Source organism: Gekko japonicus, unplaced genomic scaffold (genome assembly GCF_001447785.1).
Source record: "Gekko japonicus isolate JY-2015 unplaced genomic scaffold, Gekko_japonicus_V1.1 scaffold114, whole genome shotgun sequence".
Lineage (NCBI taxonomy): Eukaryota > Metazoa > Chordata > Lepidosauria > Squamata > Gekkonidae > Gekko > Gekko japonicus.
This window is the reverse complement of record NW_015173125.1, coordinates 78,816-99,767: the sequence shown is the minus strand read 5'-3', so window position 1 is coordinate 99,767 and position 20,952 is coordinate 78,816. Positions and strand designations below refer to the sequence as shown.

Below are 20,952 nucleotides of genomic sequence, written 5' to 3'. Positions count from 1 at the left end.
CCCTCGGTGGTCTCCTTCTGAGAGTTTCACACCCACCTCCTTCACTCAGTGATCTTGCTAATCTTCCCATGTGGGACTGCACAGAAGCCACGATGATGAAAACAAGGTTGCACTTACCTGTAACTGTTGTTCATCGAGTGGTCTTCTGTGCAGGCACACATCCCTCCCTCCTGCCCCGCTGTGAACTCTCTGGAACTTTAGTTTTCTAGGGGTCTCCGGTGGCGGCATGGAGAGAACTGAGGGAGTAGTGCCCTTCCTCCTGGTCATGTGAGCGTTTTGGCGGGAAAGCGCCAGAGGGAGGAGGGGCACTCCTAGTCTATTAGAAAGCTTGCAAATCTTTTCCGTGGCTGGCCTGCGTCTGCGCAGATCCCATGTGTGCCTGCACAGAAGACCACTCGATGAACAACAGTTACAGGTAAGTGCAACCTTGTTTAATTCAGTCTCTTTAAGCAGAAGGCCTCTGTTCCTACTGGTTCTTATCACCCCAGTGGATATGCAACTGTCAGTAGGAATATGCAGACTCAAAAGTATTAGTGATATGAATTAAGAAGTTTATTGAAAGGCATTACTGCTCCTACAAAGGCAAATTGAATCTCATGCATGATACATGGGCATATATGAAAATGGCATGGATATAAAAACATCAGAAAGATTGTAGATGGCTACAAAAATAATATGGACTATGATCTATATAAACAGTTAAACAGGCCATACATAGGCAAATAAAACATGAGTCTACAGAATAGTTCTAAAACAGTCCCCAGTAAAGGACCTACTAGGCACATAGTTCCCTCTAAGCTGTGCTACAGGGTGCTGGCGCACAAAATTGTAACAGGCAGCGCAGGGATTTCTGCTTCAGGTCACAAGGCATTTTCCCCCACCATTGGAAATAATGGAGGATGGGGCACCTCCTTCTGGGGCCCATAGAATTGGACCTCCTGGTCTAATCTTTTTGAAACTTGGGGGGAGAAAAATTGGGGCCCCCTACCGCAAAAAACAGCCCCCCCCCCAAGCCACAGATATCCCCAGATTGATTCTCCATTATAGCCTATGGGGCCCATTGACTAAAAATCTATTTGGACAAGCTTTAGACAAGTTGCCCCTCTGATTGAAAGTTTTCTCTCAATAGTAAGAGGTGGCTTTCCACTGTTTACAGTTACTTGAGGTTAGATGTTCCTCATGGACTGCACAACAATCACTTGGGGCTATATTGTAGCAGTCTCAGCAAAAGTCACAATATCTAATGGCAAACTACACAGAATCAGGGTTTGAAATCCATTTTGTTTAAAGATAGCGGCTGTAACTGGACCAGTCCAGGGCCAAAAATTTACTAGATTAATAATTGGGTTTGCCATTTTAAAAACATAAGAACATAAGAGAAGCCAGTGTTCGATCAGGCCAATGGCCCATCCAGTCCAACACTCTGTCACACAGTGGCCAAAAATACCAGGTGCCATCAGGAAGTCCAGCAGTGGGGCCAGGACACTAGAAGCCCTCCCACTGTTGCACCAAGAATACAGTGCATCACTTTCCCCAGACTGAGAGTTCCTATGTATACCTTGTGGCTAATAGCCACTGATGGACCTCTGCTCCGTATGTTTAGTTTATTATTTATTATTTATTAATTCAATTTATATCCCGCCCTTCCCATGAGCGGGCTCAGGGCAGCTTACAACATTGGCACAAAATACCAATAAAACCATATAAAATCATTTTAAAACAATGCAATACAGATGAAACTTATAAAACCATGAGGTGCTAGCGATCATTCAATTCATTGCTTATGGTGGCGTACTAAAGATGTTTACAAGCTGACAGTTCTAGCTCAGTGGTCTTCCTGAGTCGCTCGATGGAATAAGCTAGATGTTAAGGCTGAGGGCTGGGCTCGTTGATGGTAATAGTGAGGGTGGCTCCTTAGTTGAAAGCCTGGTGGAAGAGCTCCGTCTTGCTGGCCCTGTGGAACTGTAAAAGATCCCACAGGGCCCTGATCTCTTCTGGGAGCTCATTCCACCAGTAAGGAGCTGCCACTGAAAAGGCCCTGGCCGTGGTCGTAGTGAGCCTGGCATCCTTGGGGCCCAGGAGGGTCAATTGGTTCTGTGACCCTGACTGCAGTGCTCTCTGGGGTATACGTGGGGAAAGGTGGTCCCTCAGGTATGTCGGACCCTGGCCATATAGGGCTGTAAAGGTAAGCACCAGCACCTTGAAGCGAATTCGGTATGCTATTGGCAGCCAGTGCAGTGCCTTCAGCACAGGCTGGATGTGCTCCCATCTAGGTAGGCCCATCAACAGCCTGGCCGCAGCGTTCTGTACTAGCTGCAGCTTCCGAATTTGCAACAAGGGCAGCCCCATATAGAGAGTGTTACAGTAGTCTAGTCTCGAGGTGATCATCGCGTGGATCACTGTGGCCAGGTCGTTGCGGTTGAAGATGGTAAAAGGCCGACTTAGCAGTGGCTGCTACCTAGGCCTCCATTGTTAAGGAGGAGTCCAGGAGCACTCCCAGACTCCTAACCTCCGGTGCTGGCACCAATAGTGCCCCACCGAATGTCGGGAGTGGGATAACCACCCGTGAACCGCCCCGACCCACACACAAGACCTCTTCGCCGGATTTCGTTTCAGCCCACTCAATCTGAGCCAACCAGCCACAGGCTGTAATGCCCGGTCCAGATCTTTAGTACTGGAGTTTGACTGGCCATCCAACATCAGATAAAGCTGGGTGTCATCAGCATACTGGTGACATCCCAGCCCATACCTCTGGGCTATCTGGGCAAGGGGGCGCATATAGATGTTAAACAGCATCGGTGAGAGCACTGCCCCTTGAGGCACTCCACACTCCAGCGGGTGCCTCCTGGACTGCTGCTCCAAGACTTTATCCACGAAATAGCTCAGAAATGTCTCGCAGCCAATGTCCAATTCCCTAACATTTGGTCTGCCCTTTGGTAGAGCTGTTATAGACCAAATCGTTCTAAACAGTTGGGCTGGGTGTGAGCTCGCGGATACAATTGTAGCTGCGTAGTACTGTCCCTTCACGGCTTTGACTGTCATCTCATAGGATCTCATAAATGTCCTATAAGATGTTCTTGTAGCTTGGTCATGAGAATGGCTCCACCATCTCTCTAGCCGTCTCAGCTCTAGCTTCATAAGCTGCAGCTCCTGGGTAAACCAGGGTGAAAGCCTAGAGCGAGAGCGCAGAGGGCGCCGGGGAGCGATCTCATCAATGGCTGCAGAGAGCTGGCTATGCCAGTCCTCTACAAGCTCATCCAACAAGCCACCAGGGGGCATCGGATCCCATAAAGCCATCTGGAGCCGCACTGCGTCCGTCAGGCTCCGCAGGCGAGCTAAAATATGCTTACCGCCTAAATAGGGGTGGGGTGGAACATTCAGGCGGGCCCTCAGGGCATGGTGGTCCAGCCATGGGACTGCCAAAGCAGTAACTTGGTCAACTGTTACCCCTGCCGCGAAAATCAAATCAAACGTGTGCCCAGCTTGGTGAGTGGGGTTCATTACATATTGGGAGAGTCCTAGTGCCGCCATGGACGACACCAAGTCCATTGCCCGAATAGAGGCCGCGTCATCAGCATGGACATTGAAATCACTCAGGACTATCAGTCTAGGGTGTTCCAGTGCCCAGCCTGATACGGCCCCCGTCAGGGACGGTAGGCTATTAGCTTGTGCGTTAGGTGGTCTGTACACCAGCCAAATCACCACATTCTCCCTGGCCTCCCACACCAGACTGACACACTCAGTGCCCATGATCTTTGGTGGCGGAAGCGTCCTGAAGGAGTAAGCTTAGTTTCCTGGCACAACTGTCAGTAGGGGTGTGCACTCGGTATAAACAAAGCCACCACCACTCAAATACCTTACCAGTATTTTTTGGGTATTTTTTTTCAGATGGATATCAGCTGGGGTATTTATCTGGCTATCTGACGCTGCTGAGCCCCAAAAATCCCGAAAATATACCTGAACCTGAAAAATACTGGGTTTTTTTTTGCACATTCCAAACTATCAGTAGCTGTGTTTTGTTTGTTTTTTGTGAGGCAAGAGGGATAGGACAGTCAGACAATCAGTTACCATGTTCTGTTTCTGTTCTCTTTTCCCAGTGTTTCTATGTGTAATGATTCTTGCTTCAGTCAGATAAAAGAAGACTTACAAGCCACTTGTGCATCTTACACACAGGCTTCTCTCACTTGGCACATTGAACACCCTGCCCGTGTGTCCAGATGCCTTTCTGTATGTCCTTTTGTCTAACTTGAAATCTTTCCATGCCACAGGTAGCTTCCATATCTGGATGGCATATTTGGATGGCATATTGTCTTTCTACCAATATTTTTCCCCTCAGTTTATCATATAATTGTCCTATTTTTGAGCTGGTCTGCAGTGGGAACACGCAGATATGTAAGAGGGGGTGGAGGAGAAGCCTTGGATGTTTGTGTACTTCAAATATGAAATATCCAACCCCTAAATTTTGTGTTGATTCATTCCTATTAAAGTCCCATCTCACTTTGGTAAGGGGCAACACACTGGGCTGATGCAGAGACCAATTCCTTCATCAATAATTCTTTTGATGGTTTGTGGTATGTACAAAGGCACTATACCATTATATTGATCATACAGTTCCCATTTCTTGTGCAATTTTTAAAAGTATTGTTGTGGTGCTTTCTCAACAGGCAGTTGATGAGACTCTAGAAAATCAGAAAACTATTATAGATAGACTTGTTGCAGACACACAGGTCTTGGAGAAAAGTATTTCTGCTGATAAATCAAAGATCTACAAGCAAGAATTAAAATGTTTGCAGGGGTGCAGGGACAAGTTGAAAATGAAGGTTTCTAAAGATGTTCACTTGCTGGAAGAAACTACTTCCAAGCTAAGAGTATTTGAGGCAAGTATTTAATGATCTAGATTTATTTTAAAATTATTTATTTAAACACCTAAATTGATGGTATATTGTCTTTCTATCCTGATGTTTTTGTGATGCAGCAGATTGTAATGTTTATTATTGTGGAAGTGATTTTCAAAAGGTGTCATTACTGTTATGGGGGTTGGTCATACTGGGGCAGCATATACTGATTGCTGTGGATTGGTCTCTGTGTTTGTGGGATCTAAGAGTAAAAAAAAAAAGCTTGCTTGATGATTTGTTGGTGCTTGGATTTCAATTTTGGCTCCATTGCTCCTATTGATGGGAATGATTCCTCTTCAGAAAATCACTTCTGTATATTCTTGGTATAATTTGTTCTTGCAAAAAAGTATTTGTTTTGTTTCATGCAAAGGATAAATTTAATTATATTAATCAAATCAAATCAAATACCTTTAATGGCATATCTATAAAATACATGGTATGATAAAATATGAGCAAGAAGGCATTACAGAGACAGCAAAATAAGACTGAAAGTCATAAGCCTTCCAATGACTTGAATTTCCATCCCTCTAGCCATAATCTCTCAAAAGTTTGGTTCTTTGAGTCTATGGTTGGATTTTTAAAAGTTCAAAGAAAATGGCTTCAAACAGTGTAATTACTACTTTTTTCCATGTTACCAAATATTATTTTTCTCTAGGTCATTCATCACAGTTCTTAATATTTCTTAACTTTACTTAATTTCAGACTGATTCAAAACTGGTTCAAAAGTGGCTGGATAGTGTAAAAGACTTCTTAATGAAAGAGCAGAACATCCAAAGGGATCCTGAAGGACTTCAAAGGCAGCTGGATCAATGCATGGTAAATTCTTCCGATAATCTGTAGTGTTGCTTATTCATCATTTGGTATTCTGGGTCTCTTTGTAAGCATTGCATGTAGACCATCCTATAAAGCTTTCTTCTTGTAGTCAACAAAGGAAAATGGTAGGTAAGGTATGTTTATATTCTTTTTAACAATGAAGTGTGGCTTTTGAACCTTGCTTCAAAAATTCTTGACAGGTTTCTCAGATAGCTCGTTGATACAATGTGGGTACTGTCCCATGTTATAAATGTAGAGTTCTTACAGAGAAGGGGGCATGCTGCAATCCTGAACACTTTGTTTACATACCCTTCAGAATGACCTTGAAATTATTTAAATTTTACCCCAGCTGTGTACGAATTGCAGAATTTATTTGATACGTTTGGCATTAATTCAAAATGCTAGGAGGTTTTACTTTAGTGACATTTTGTTCAAAAGGTAATTTTTCAAAATACATAAGGCCTGTTGAACTACTTTAAGAATGTAAATAAGACTATATCTAGTACTAGCCTGATACCCGTGCTTTGCTACAGTATTTAAGTTCCGTAAATCCAGTTATAATACTGATGATTTGAAGTTTGAAATGTAACGTTTGTTGCAGGAATTCTAATGGAGAAGATTGTAGTGTAAAAAATGAAGTGAGACTTATGTACTTTCCTCCCTCTCTACTGAAGGATCTCTCTGTAGACAATATTGGTGGGTCTGCCCTCAGGTGCTAGGATCACCAGGCTGCTTGGTGAGCTTACTCTGGAGCAGGCTACATAGAACTGTCCATTTAAGAGGCAGTTGTCTGTTAAGTCAACTCCTGCCACCTTCCACGAAAGTGATGGCCTCTCTTCTAGTGTTCCTGGATTTATTGCTCATATGGATACTGTGTTGTTCTGAGCACCTCAGGGTGATCTTGCTTGTACTTGGCCTGCGCAGCTCAGTGCTCCTAAGGTGTAAGTAAAGGTAAAGGTAAAGGTTCCCTTGCTCGAAAGCCAGTCGAATCCGACTCTAGGGTTGCGGTGCTCATCTCCGTTTCAAAGCCGAAGAGCCAGCGCTGTCCAAAGACGTTTCCGTGGTCATGTGGCTGGCATGACTAAACACCAAGGCGCATGGAACGCTGTTACCTTCCCACCGAAGTGGTACCTATTTATCTACTTGCAATTTCTTGCTTTCGAACTGCTAGGTTGGCAGGAGCTGGAACTAGAGATGGGAGCTCACTCCATCATGCGGCACCCGGGGCTCGAACTGCTGAACTACTGACCTTCCACAGCCTGCAGTTCAGCGTCTTAACCACTTGAGCCCCTCAGGTGTACTATGTGCAAATGTCTTTGCCACATTCCTAAGTTGCCTACTCCTTGTAGCATTTTTGTATCTGGTTCAAGGTTTACCAGGGGCTTTCTTGGGGGCAGTAAGAGGTGAGAGGTGTGAGGGGGAGTTGGTGTGAGGGACTGGTGATGTGGTGGACATTTCTTCAGGTTCATGAGGGAGGCACGCATCGAAATGGCTCCTAGAAATGTCCTTTACTATGTCCCCATGAACATTCATTAACTCAATTGCCATGCTGGCTTTTTTGAAAAATGTCTATTCATGAGTCTTTAGCTGATTTCTGTAACTGTCCTCATGACCAATCCAGGGGGGGGGGAGGCAGCAGCCTGCCAGGCACATGGAAAACAATTCGGGGAAGACATTTTGCCCCTTTTTTACCCCCTTAGGGGTTATGTTTCTCAGAAATCATGGGGGGGTTGGTGTCATGGTAGGAATGCACTCTCCTTATTTTGGGTTTCTTGGTGCAGGGCATTGGGTTTCTTGTCCTGGGCATTGAATTTGGGGGAGGGGATACCCCCCTTTAATGCTTCTCATTTATGTTACATTTAAGAAGTGGGACAGAACTACATATTCAAAACACTATCCGAGCAAGCAGATATTAAGCAAGTTCATATGAACCAATTTTCTAGAACCCACATGGTAAGAAGTTAAATAACCTAATAAAGGAAACCACTTTTCTACAAATTTGGGGTGCATTTCCTTAGTGGGTGGGAGTGTGGCCAAAGCCATTGGTGAGGCTAGACCAAGAGCATTGCTAAAGTAATCCTGCTGGGGTGGCACCCCTGATGGATTAAAGTACCCTGGCTCTGCTCCTACACCTGAGAGACACCCGCCTGTCTGGTGTTGGGGGGGATTGTTTTTAAAGGCATCTGGGGGGCTGGGGCAGCAGCAGTACTAAGGCAATCCTGCTGAGCAAACCTCCCCAATGGTTGTAAGCATCCCACCTCCTCTCCTACACCTGACAGGCAGTGTTGGAGGGGGAGGGGGGAGGAGTATTAGAAGCCACTGTGGAGGCTGGGCTGGTAGGATCACTAAGGCATTACTGCTTGGGCAGGCTCTCTGATGGCTTTAAGCATCCTATATCTGCAGCTGCACCTGACAGCTGCCTGTCAGGTATAGGAGGTGGGGGGAGTGAGTTGGAAGCCATCTGGGAGGCTGGGCCAGCAGCACTGCTGTACCTCACAGGTGGTTGTTGGGAACTCCTGATTTCCTCAACTGTTATTAGCTATCTGCAGTCTCCTGTAACTTTTTAAAACCTCAGAACACTGAGCTCTGCAGCTGACCAATCAGAGAGTGGGGGGTGCAAGGAGGCAGCAGTCTGGCAGCCACATAAGAAGCAATGGGGGGAGCACATTTTACTCCTTTTGACCCCTGTAGGGGTCGAATTTCTAAAAATCCCTTCTTAGTGAGCATCTATATCATGGTAGGAGTGCTCTCCCCAAATTTCATGTTTCTAGGTCCAAGGTTTTGGCCTGGGCGTTGATTTTACGGTGAGGGGACTTTCTTTTATATCTATATATAGATGGGTATGGGTCTTTGCATGTATAATAGAGTGTGACGAGGCTAGGATTATTAAAATTACTGTCAGTTTGTTCAAAAGAGAAATCTAGATAATTTTTAAAAATTTGATGATGTATCTAAAATGTAGGGTATTGTTACTGATATAATATCCAACTGAAGCTATTATAGCTGGGATCTGAAGAGCTACTTTAGTGACACTTTAATTTTGATAGTAGAAACCCCAAACTATATCACAAACTGTTCTGGAAAGTCCCTTTCAAAGTATAGGTTGCTGATGTTTCGACGGATATTATAGTTGAGTTTTACTTTTGTGGTATAGGTTTCTGCTGTTTTGATTAAGATGCAAAAGTGGCTGTTCAGGTCTTTAAATCCTAAACAGTAACTGGTATGTTGTGTGAGGTTCTTACAGATGACTGAAAGCATTCCTTTGTAATTTGTAACACAAAGATGAAACTAGAATAAATGTGGCACTGGACTTTGGGGGCTTTCCTATGAGATCTTTCCTGAAGCAGATGTTGCCCCAAATCTATAGAGCTGTAAAGATGACTCCAGTAGTTGAATATACCACACGACAAACGAACTTTGCGATTCAAGAAATTGTATACTATTTGCATCAGGACAGTAATGTAGGAAGTTTGCTGTTCAAATCTGGAAAAATAGACATTCTTCTATATGTGTCTTTGCCCCCAGACATACCCCAAAGAAGCTTTATGGATTAAAGCCATTGCTGGATACTAAAAGCATGTTATCATATGTGTTGATTAATAAAATATACATAAAATAAGTATTGTAGAATTATATGTAGCAAGAATTAAAAAAAAATTGTGTAATGCCTTTGAAAAAGAGAGCCAGCTTGGTGTAGTGGTTCATGTGTGAGACTGGGAGCAAAACTAAATGCGATGGTGGTGCCTGCCACCATTTTAAAATAATTTGTAGTTTTTAAACAATTATCACAAGTCTCCGATCTGGATCAGATATAAGAACATAAGAGAAGCCATGTTGCATGAGGCCAATGGTCCATCTAGTTCAACACTCTGTGTCACACAGAGGCTGAAATTTTACCCAGATGCCATCAGGGGGTCCATCAGTGGGGCCAGAACTCCAGAAGCCATTCCAAGTGTTGCCCCTCAAACACCAAGAATACAGAGCATCACTGCCCCAGACATAGTGTTCCATATATATCTTGTGGCTAATATTCTACATGTTAATTTCCGTTTGGGTGAAGGAGTACTTCCTTTACTGATCATTAATTTCACTGAGTGCCCATGAGTTCTTGTATTGTGAGAAAGAGAGAAAAGTACTTCTTTCTGTACCTTCTCTATCCCATGTATAATTTTGTAAACCTCTTATTGTGTCACCCCTCAGTTGTCATTCCTCCATGCTAATGAGCCCTTTCTTCATAGGGAAGGTGGTTCCATCCCCTCAACCATTTTAGTAGCCATTTTTTGTACCTTTTCCCGTGCTGTAATATCTTTTTTGAGGTGCAGTGACCAGAACTGTACACAGTATCCCAAATGAGGCTGCACCATAAATTTATACAGGAGCAGTATGATACTATCTGATTTGTTTTCAGTTGCCTTCTAATCTCCAGCATAGCATTTGCCTTTTTTTATTGCGGTCACACACGGAGTCGACATTTGCAGTGAGTTATCTACCATGGCACTAAGATCTCTCTCCTGGTCAGTTACCACCAGTTTAGACCTCATCACCCTATATTTATAGTTATGGTTTTTGGCTCCAATGTGCATTACTTTGCCCTTGCCCATGTTGAGCCTCATTTGCCTCATTGATGCTGACTTGCCTAGCCTTGACAGATCCCTCTGGAGTGCCTCACAGTCCTCCCTGGTTCTCACTGCTCTGAACAACTTGGTGTTATCCACAAACTTATCCACGTCACTGCTTACTCCCAACTCCAAATCATAAAAGAACACGTTAAAAAGCACTGGACCTAGTACTGAGCCCTGCAGTACCCCAGTGCTTACTACCTTCCACTATGAAAACTGCCCATTTATACTCACTCTCTGTTTCCTGTTAATTAACCAGCTTTTAATCCACACAAGGACTTGTCCTCTTATCCCATGACTGCTGACATGTGGCATGGTGGCTCCAGGAGCTCTTTTTAATCTCCCCCACACCTTTTCAAGGGCTGAAACTGCCAAGGGATTGGGGGGCAGGGAACAAGAGTTCCTGGGCCACTGGGCCACACACACTATCTGGATAGGGGCCTAACAGCCATTTTTAGAGAATGACAGTTGCTTCTACAATGGCATTGGCAGCCACAGGATGGCTCTGGAATCTGGGAGGTGTAGATCCCAACTCTGCCGTAAAGCTTGCTGAGTGGCCTTGAGTCAGTCACAGTCACACTCAGTCTAGCCTACCTCACAGAGTTATTGTGAGAGTAAAATAGAGCAGGTGATAGGATGTATGCTGCCTTGAGCTTCTTGGAGGATGGGCAGGATATATGTAGTAAATAAACAAAAATAGGCAGTAAATAAGCTTGCATGCTGAAAGAAAATTATTGTAAACATTTTTTTTCTCCCTCTGTTCAGCTGCTTGTTACTGAAATGGAAAAGACGGAGCTGTCTCTAAAAGGAATGAAAGAGATAGAGTCCAGTTTAAGAAGCCAGCCTGTACATGCTTCGGTGAATTCTAAGCTGACAGATATCCAAGTGCTGTGGGAAAAATTGAGCAAACAGGTTCGTTATTGGTTGTATTTCTTTTTTGTTTTATGCGTTATCTAGATTGTCAGTCGGTATTCATAGTAGTAGATTTATTGTGCACGTAACATGGATAAAGTTTGGTAGTGATATAGCGATCGCAAAAGGAACTTTCGACTTCTGCAATAATCTTACAATAAGACCAAAAAAATCCACCTGAAAATAATAAGCCAATTTAAACTACTGATGCAGCACTGTAGCTGAAATTGTAAGCTTTGGTTGAGGGGCAAGGTGGATTTATGTGACTCACTCCTTTTCCACCTCAGTCTTCATCTTCACTGGTGGTGGTGGGGAATACTGACCAATGTGCTTCAGACATTTTTCAGTTGTGTAATATAGAATAGTAGAATGCATATAAGAGACATTTCTGAAGTCTTGAAGGCAAATGTTGTATACATAATAGTATTGCATAATATATTATTTCAGTGTGGCTTCATTAGAAGGATAATGCTTTAAATGTTAGGTAGCATATATGTTGTAAACTCTCTTGTATTCTGTTCCCTTCTTAATGTACACTGCCAATTAAACACCTGAAGACCAGATATTTGCATAAATTATTTTTGTTTATAATATCTATGTAGACATATCCTCTATCAAGTGTGTAACTGGAGTGCAAGAGGTAAAATGAACATTTGTTGCATTTGTTAGCTGAAGATGATCTGATCTGCCTTTTCATACAACTCTGCCCAAGTTTGTATAATGCCTTTATAGACTGAAAGTTCGGTGTAGTCAGGGGTCTTTTTGTAGAAAAAGAGCTGCCGGAGCTCATTAGCATAACTCATTAGCATATGCCACACCCCCTGACATCACCGGAAGTGTGTCATAAGGCCACACCCACCACTCAGGCTCCACCCAAAAAACCTCCCAAGGAAGCCCCAACTCAGAGCTGGCGAGCCTATCTGATGGCACACGTGGGGGAAAACAAGCAAACCACCCATGTCAGGTAAAGAGGGAGGATACCAGGATACCAGGTCAATATATTTTTATTCTCCTTGGCATTGATGGCTGAGGTGATTTAGTGTTCCTTTTCTGTTTGACTGGCAGCCTTCCTCCCTGTTATAGTTCACTGCTATTTAGTGTTATTTTTGTCAGCCACAACAAGGTCAGTTTTAGAGAGAAAAAGCAGGTTATCCATTTTTAAATAAATAATGTTGACAAGTCTGAATCCAGAACAACAGCAAAATCACATTCGCTAATTTTTGCCTAAACAAAACCCAATGATCTAGAGTTGTGGTCTTCAACCCAGAAGAGCAGGATGGTAGGGTGACGTCACGCCAGCAGCAAAGAGGAATCCTCCAGGGTGCCAACTGTTGTTTCATTTATCACTAAAATAAACCTCTTGATGACTGTTTTTTGTTTCTTGTCTTTGGCCCTTTCGGTCTGTTGGTTATGGTCCAGCTCCCCCTCTTCCTGTCACATGACTCTGATATCACATCCCGGGATGCTCCTTTGTGAGCGACTGGCATTAAAGCTATGAGTGAGCAATTTGGCTACTGCGTAAATTAGTTTGCTCTGGAGGCATCTTTCCTGAATTAAGACAAAAATGCAGAGGATGGGCATGTCTATGTGGGGTGGGGGTGGGGTCACAGAGGAGAAGGGGAGGCTGTTACATGATAGAGGGAGGGTAATCCCTTGACAAAATCACATCTTCCTTTAGGCATGTTCTTGCATAATCCAGATCCTCAAAAGGGGCACCCTGGGAGTCTAATCTGACTTTAAGGTAGAAACGTCATATCTGCTGATACTTGGTGAACTAGCAGGGCAGTCCTTTGCAGAGTAACTCCAGTCTAAGCCCAGTAATTTTAATGGAGTAACTCTGAACAGGATTGCTTTCTTAGTAGTACACTTGCTGTGCATTAAATGGACAGGCATTGTTGTGATCACACCACTTTGATGGGGTCTGCTGGAATAATTGGTCAAGTAATTTATTTGTGGGGGGGTGTCATATTTTTGTACACTCTATAGAATGCAGCCACTTTGTCAAGTGTGTTTCTGGTAGCATGTGTTGCTTCAGAGCCCCAAAACATACAAATCTTCAGAACTTCAAGTCATCAGCAGGGAGGATGGCAACCCTGTGCTTGAAACCACACCAAGCAATTGCAGCGCGTTTGAAAATTAAAAGCCACTGCTCGCGGGAGGGGGAGGAGGAGGAGGAGGCGGGGAAGCTGCAGCTCCAGCTGAGCTCTCCGGTTGCTCCTGCATTTCCTGTAAAAAAAGGGGGGGGGATTTGAGAGCTGCCACGTTCGCGATGGAGGTACTTGAAATTCACCCGAGGGAAAAAAAAAATCCCCAGTTTTCTCTGAGACTTTATTGTTTTCTAGGAAAACAAGCTCTGCCACCCATGTGGGCTGTTGGTCGAAGCCCTTTGGCCACGGCACAAAACACATTTCAAATAGCCCCCGAAGTGTAAATTTTCTGGCTTGAATCGGGAAGAGTTCAAAAGCGAGGCTATGCTTACTGAAAGCTTTCCAAAAACGGTCACCCTCTCGCTCCATGCAGTATTGCAGGAGATTTGCGGGGGGAGGTGTTTTCCAAGGACTTTTTGTTTGTTTGTTTGTGGTTGTTGTGAAGGAAAATGTCTGGGATATGGGACCTTTGAGCATCAGTGGACTGTCAGCTCCCAGGATGCTACAGCAGCAGCAGCTGTAGGCTGATCCGCTAATGTGCCCTTGAAATACTCCTGTCGTGGCGCGCGCCGGGAAGGGGGGGGGGGGTCGGCAGACAGGGACGGGGGGGAGAGATCTTTCCCGGCGCGCGTGGCTCCGGGAAAGCTTAGGATGGGGGTGGGTCTTTGCCTGGGCTGCGCTGAGCAGCCCAAGGCAGGCAGGAACTGGGAGGGGGATATCTTTCCTGGAGCACCTGGCTCCGGGAAGATGGATGATGGGGCTGGGAGGGCTTGCCTGGGCCATGTGGAGTGGCCCCAGGCGGGGGGGGAAGGGGGGGAGAGAAAGCAAGGAGGGATGGGTGGGGGAGGAAGCCTACTCACCTTACTGCTTCTGCCGCCTCTTGCGATTAAATGAAGTGGGAAGCAGAGGGTGGCTGGCAGCAGGGGCGGGGCTTTGACATGTGCCCGCCCCCCAGCACCTCACTGCCGGAGCGTAGTACCGGGGAGCTCCGGCCCCATCTGAGGCCTGGGTGTAGTGGTTAAAAGTGTGGACTCTAATCTGGAGAACCGGGTTTGATTCCCCACTCTTTCACATGCAGCTGCTGGTGTGACCTTGGGTCAATCATGAGTTCTTTCAGAGCTGTTCTCTCAAGGGCAGTTCTTGAGAGAGCTCTCTCAGCCCCACTTACCTCACAGGGTGTCTGTTGTGAGGAGGAGAAAGGAAAGGGAGCTGCTCTGAGTCTCGTTCGGGTAGTGAAGGGCGGGGTATAAATCCAATCTCCTCTCCTCTCCTCCCCTCCCCTCCCCTCCCTCATATGAATGTTTCTCTTCCTTCATTCCCTTAAATGTTGTCCTTCAAAATTCAGGTCTTTTAACCAGTGGCTTCTCCAGATTAAATTAGAACTCTTGTCAGTGTTTGTGATGGGTATGTTGATCTTTGTAAACATTTGTTAAACAGTAGTTCTTCTTTTTTTCTTGGGCCTAAATACCTGGAACAAGAATCAATGTGGTCATCACCATACAATGGGATGGTTGTTTTCACACTGTGATGATTTACAACAATGAATTTGTTTGTACTTGAAACTATAATACGTGTCTGAAAATAGCTAAAATAGCCTTCAAGTACATCTTCCTCAACAAGCAGCGATAAGATTTTGGTTTACAATAGTAGAAAAACATCACTTTCTAATTAATGTTTGATAATTCCATCCATCTTTTAAGAAGAAAATGCCATCTGAAAATTCAGCTGCTAAAAGTTTCAGTGCTCTGATGTTTTATATTTCCCCTCATTTGAGTCTTTCTTAAGGCCTACTTGCAATGATGCAAACAATTTTTAATAGTAATGTCCACTGGTCTGTCTTTTGTTGACTTGCTAGATCATTAGTCAGAAAAATCAGTTATCGGAGAGTCAGGAAAAAGCTGTAAACCTAAAGAAAGATTTGGCAGAGATGCAAGAATGGCTGGCTCAAGCTGAAGAGGAATATTTGGAGAGAGATTTTGAATACAAGACTCCAGATGAGCTGGAAAATGCAGTAGAGGAAATGAAGGTAAGAAATAATAGAAAAGCTTGGCTTTATTAAGTTTTTTGAGTCACTAAGCTTGAGTTTATACTATTCATTATTAATCAAGGCATAACTTTTTATTAAGTAGTTGTGGGTTTCTAGAACATGCTTTTAAAACATTAGCTTAAAATGTAAAAAAAATTCAAATAGGCTACCCATCTTTGGAAACTGAGTGAATACGAGGGGACGAAATTGTTAGGCTTTAAAGATAATGCTCTTCTCTAACGTGTTGTAGTTAGATAAGCAAGCATGTATGTGGAGCCATGTCTAAACTTTTGGTACTAGGAAGAAATAGAACTTGAATTATAAAGTGTTATAATTGCACTTTGGGAGCAGGATGCAAATATATATGCTGACGATACCATTTGCCTAGCTTGGTCTGTTGGTTCAGCCTATGGCATAGTGTTTAGGAGAAGCTTGCATAAGCCGAGTTATATACCTACCTGCCTATGGCCCATCTTGCTACATGTTGGCTCAGCATGGATTTCAGGTAAATTAGAAAGATATGGCCAATACTGAAGTAGCCAAGTTACTCTGAAAAAAATTACAACAGGGGCATAGCCTACTGTAATGATTATATAACTGTTCTGTTTGTTACAGCTGACATTCTCATTTGCTTCCACTTATGCTTGTTCGCTGACTTAATTTTTCCATATTTAAGGTTGTTTTATGAGAAAACTGGAAATGAAGCATAAGCTGTAAGAGCTGACTTAATGCACTTTTCATTTAATTTGATTTACAACATTATGAATATAAAAACATGAACTTTTTATATTTTTGTCACTATACTTACAGTAATCTTTTAGTAAAAAAGGTAAAGGTTCCCTTGCTCGAAAGCCAGTCGAATCCAACTCTAGGGTTACGGTGCTCATCTCTGTTTCCAAGCTGAAGAGCCAGCGCTGTCTGAAGACATTTCCTTGGTCGTGTGGCCGGCATGACTAAGCACCAAGGCGCACAGAACCCCGTTACCTTTTATCTTTTAGTACATATTCATTAATTGACACATTTAAAGAGAAATCACAGATTGTCCATGTATGCTGGGAAGTATGGCCAGCTCTGGATTTCTTGGGCTGCTTCCATACGTGGCTCTCCCCCAATAGAGAGCAGCATCCCCCTGCAATTTAATGGGAGCTTCCAAACAGAGTGGCTTGTGGGCCTCCTGGGACCTCCATTAAGCTGGCGGCTGTGGGTGGAGCATCAGTGTCTAGAATTAGTACAGGATAGGAACTGGTGTCCTTGCCTGGAAAGACTTGGGTTCAAGTGCTTACATGGCAGTAAACGTTACTTGATGGTCTTAAGCAGATAGTTGCTCAGGGTAATTTGGGGTGGTTATGTGAGTAAAATATGGTAATCATGCTGTGCATTCTTGAGCTGCTTGGAGGAAAGGATAAAGATACCAGTGTAAAAAGGGGAAGGAGAAAGTGGATCAAGGTTACAAGTTTTGTGAAATTTGATGATTCTGAGTGGCTCAGGCTGCTGCTGTTTTTTCTTCTCAGCCCTTGGCATGCTCTTTGCTCAGCAGTATTTCTTCTACCTTAATGTTAGATTATTGCAACCAAAGATACAAATGTATGAGGAATGTAATAGAGCTCCAGTGGGATTTTATAGAACCTGTGAGCTCCCTTGATGGTCACTTTTATTATAATAAAATTGGAAATAATAGTTCGCGTTTTATCAGAGTAATTTAATTAGTTGTGGAGACTTACTTTCTGTGTGACAGCCATAACACCCTTGAGTGAGGTTCAGTTTGGTCAGCATTTGCTTTCTTTAATCAGAGAGCAAAAGAGGATGTGCTGCAGAAAGAAGTGCGGGTGAAGATTCTGAAAGACAATATCAAGATGCTAGCTGCTAAACTGCCATCTGGTGGTCAAGACTTAACAAGTGAACTTAACCTTGTGCTGGAGAATTACCAACTTCTCTGCAATAGGATTCGGGGGAAATGCCACACTTTGGAGGTATGTCCCATAGTGTACCCTTTCACATATCCATATCCTATCATGAACCTGTGTAAAACAGACAGGTAAAAGGCTCTTTCCCCATAAACAAACTTGACTTCAGTGTTGTGCTTTTTCTTTAGAACATGAATTAAAAGTGTCTTGTATAATGCCCATATTTTGAAATACTCTGGTTCTAAAGGATTATTCCCAGGCTTTTTCTTATGAACTGCTTCCAACAATTAACTGCATTTGGTACATATTCACAAAGCAAGGCAACTGAAATTCAAAGCATACAATTAGTGTTTTTTAATACTTCTATTAATCAGGAGTTTAATTTTTTTGTTTACATTGACAATTTTAAAGTTGACTCCTAATGCTGATTTTTAGACGGCAAGAACCTATGTTGCAATCTAAGGATAATTTCCTGGGAGTATCCCCCATTGAATAGTATGGGATTTGCCTCTGAGAAGAACTCCCTGAATATGCTATTTGTGTAATAACCTCTCTGTACTGGGCAGAATAAACTTATACCAGTTTGTCTAACATCAGAGAGAATGCACCATAGTTCTATGATGCATTGGACAGTAGAGATGCTAGTATGCTCTTTCAAAGCAAAAGAAATGTTCATGAAAGTCAGCATTCAGTATTAATAATTCTCAAATTAATTTTCATATGATTTGTCTATATCTACCATGTTTTTGACATTCCCTTCCATCACATCTCCACAGGCTGCACTTAGTGACTTTTCTTCCAAAAGAGAGATTCACACGATGGTTTATATAGAGGCTAGAGTGACTTATTGTTGTTTTTATTGTCTTTGTTCTATTTGTATTGTACTTCGTTTTTTATCTTCATTTTTAAAATTTATTTCTTGTAAGCCACTTTGGGTATTCATTGGAGTAAAGAATGGAGTAGAGAATGTCTAAATTAGAGTGACAGCTGAGTCCCTTTCTCTGTCCCAAGGAAAGTGAGCATGGAGAAAAGAAAATGGCGCAGATAAGAGGGGGTAATAATGCGGTTGGATTTTCTAATACTGGACAGTTGTAGTCAGTGATGATTTCACTAGTTGATGAAGAGCACTATTTTGAGTACTAACTTGCAGTGCCTCACTACATTGAATGTGAATTTTCGAAAAGTAATAAAGTCCCTCCCACACTGTTTACCCTCAGGAAGTATGGTCATGCTGGATTGAGTTACTCCACTATCTGGACCTAGAAACAGCTTGGCTGAATACGTTGGACGATAGGATGAAAAGCACAGAAAACTTGCCAGATAAAGCAGATGCTGTCAATGAGGCCTTAGAGGTACTGTGGACAATGTATAAAGTTAATCTGTACCCAGGGAAAAGATAGCAAATCTATATGGGCTTCTTTTAAAAGATGATCAAATATTCTTTTCCTATATTCAAAGAGAGCATGGCTATAATGAATAAATGGCTCATCTTAGCCTTTATAATGATTAACAACTTTTCTGTAGGACTGAGTCAAATATTCAGCAGCAAAGAAGTAAGTGAAAATGCTTATTCGTTCTGCTCCTGTTTGCTCATATTGAAATCCCTTTCTTTACATTAGCTTTATTTCTCCTTAGTGGCTGCCTGGAAGCTTCATAGCATGTAGCAATTTAAGGGAATGATTAAAAAAAACATTGTGCCAATGCAGCACTCTTTGTTTGAGATTGCTGTCATCAAAGAGACATAGTTGTTGCTGGTGGTTTTTTAAATCAGTTCTGCCCCCAAAGCACTTTGGTTTATCTCCTGATTTTTTCATGCATTTTTGTGCCTTTAGTTTTCACTCTTCCCCCCCCCCCCCCAATTTTTTAGTCTGGTTTTACCATGAGGTTTTTCTGGAAACTGATTTTGAATCAGCTTTTCATAGGGTGTAGTGTTTCGATTGGTTTTCTCTGTCCTGCCCACTTCCACCCACATGCAGCCCACTTTTCAATGATAGGACTGTCATCATTGTTAAACCACTCCCTCTCTTCCCCTGGGACAGTTATTTCACTTTTTTTTTTTTAAAGGCCCTAAAATATTGATATAATACTGTAGTCTCTAATGGTAGTTTAAGCAGGTTCTATGAAATCCCAGTATTTATTTTTTACAACATATAAGTCTCTAACCCATTCCCTCATGGAGATATACCTTTTTCTGTAAAGCTCCATGAGTGAAAGAGCTAGAGACTTACTTTTTTAAAAAAATGAAAGCTGGGAATTTGGAGTACCTGTTTGAACTATGCTACACTTCAATGTACAACATTATAGTGTTATATTGATATGTTAGGGGCATTTTTTTAAAAAAGGGTGTGTGTGCTGTGACACCACTGATAACAATACTGATGATGACAGTACCCACCCTTGATAATTCTCATTATTTAAGCCACATGCAGAACAAAATAAACTGTCTTCACAACTGTAAACATGCATGGGGAGGGCAGACATGCAGAAAAACCCTGTCTAAATTGATTCCAGTGCTTCTGGATTGACACCCAAGAAAATCAGGAATAACACCAGCATGCAGAAAAGGTCCCTGTTTTGCTTTATTGATAGAGATATCTTTTGTGCTATCCCTTGTAAACATTTTTGTTTAATTGGCAGTTACAATAACTGCAGAATGTGGTAAGGTGCTTCAACTTTTGCTGATGAACATGTTGTGTTTTGTTCTAAAATGCTGGGATGACATGTCAGTCACAGTACATTATGATAGCTGGACTATCAACACCCAAACTTTGGTTTAACTTTCTTCTCATTAGTCACTGGAATCTGTCCTGCGCCATCCAGCTGATAATCGAACTCAGATTCGGGAACTTGGTCAAACATTGATTGATGGAGGGATTCTTGATGAAATCATCAGTGAAAAATTGGAAGCTTTCAATGCTCGTTATGAAGAACTGAGCCATTTGGTAAGAATTTGTATTTATATGTTGGAGGAATCATCTGTTTTCAATAACTTTGAATAGGTTTGAACTACCTGTAAGTAGCTGACAGAAATCATTAGTACACAATAGATTTATTTGGGACTGCTTTTGACTGATTTGTTGTTGTTGTTGTTGTTCAGTTGCACAGTCGAGTCCGACTCTTCGCGACCCCATGGACCACATCACGCCAGGCCCTCCTGTCTTCAGTCATCCTCCGGAGTTTACTCTTCACATTCATTGCATCGATAACACTGTCTAACCATATCATCCTTTGCCGTCCCCTTCTTCTTTTTCCTTCAATCTTTACCAGCATCAGGGTCTTCTCCAGTGAGTGCTTCCTTCTCATTTGGTGGCCAAAGTATTTGAGCTTCAGCTTCAGTATCTGTCCTTCCTGGGAACAGTCAGGGTTGATTTCTTTTAGGATTGACTGATTCGGTTTCCTTGCAGTCCAAGGGACTCTCAAGAGTCTTCTCCAGCACTTCTTTTAATTTCATGGCTGCAGTCACCGTCTGCACTGATCTTGGATCCTAGAAACGTAAAGTCTGTCACTGCTTCCATGACTTCCCCTTCTATTTGCCAAGGATTGATGGGGCTGGATGCCATGATCTTCATTTTTTTGATGGTGAGTTTCAAGCCACCATTTGCGCTCTTCTCTTTGAGCCTCAGCGAGAGGCTCTTG

At 42.9% G+C, this 20,952-nt stretch overlaps 1 protein-coding gene across 1 annotated transcript in view; it reads left to right on the top strand.

The window, feature by feature from the left end:
- The window catches only part of UTRN (utrophin), a gene marked incomplete at its 3' end in the record, with an annotated part of 245,001 nt that overhangs the window by 149,116 nt on the left and 74,933 nt on the right, over positions 1-20,952 (top strand). Inside the window, exons 22-28 of the mRNA XM_015421983.1 lie at positions 4,665-4,877; positions 5,598-5,711; positions 11,093-11,239; positions 15,242-15,412; positions 17,203-17,382; positions 18,534-18,668; positions 20,109-20,258. Coding sequence (XP_015277469.1) covers positions 4,665-4,877; positions 5,598-5,711; positions 11,093-11,239; positions 15,242-15,412; positions 17,203-17,382; positions 18,534-18,668; positions 20,109-20,258 — 1,110 coding nt within the window. The remainder of the gene's footprint in view (positions 1-4,664; positions 4,878-5,597; positions 5,712-11,092; positions 11,240-15,241; positions 15,413-17,202; positions 17,383-18,533; positions 18,669-20,108; positions 20,259-20,952) is intronic.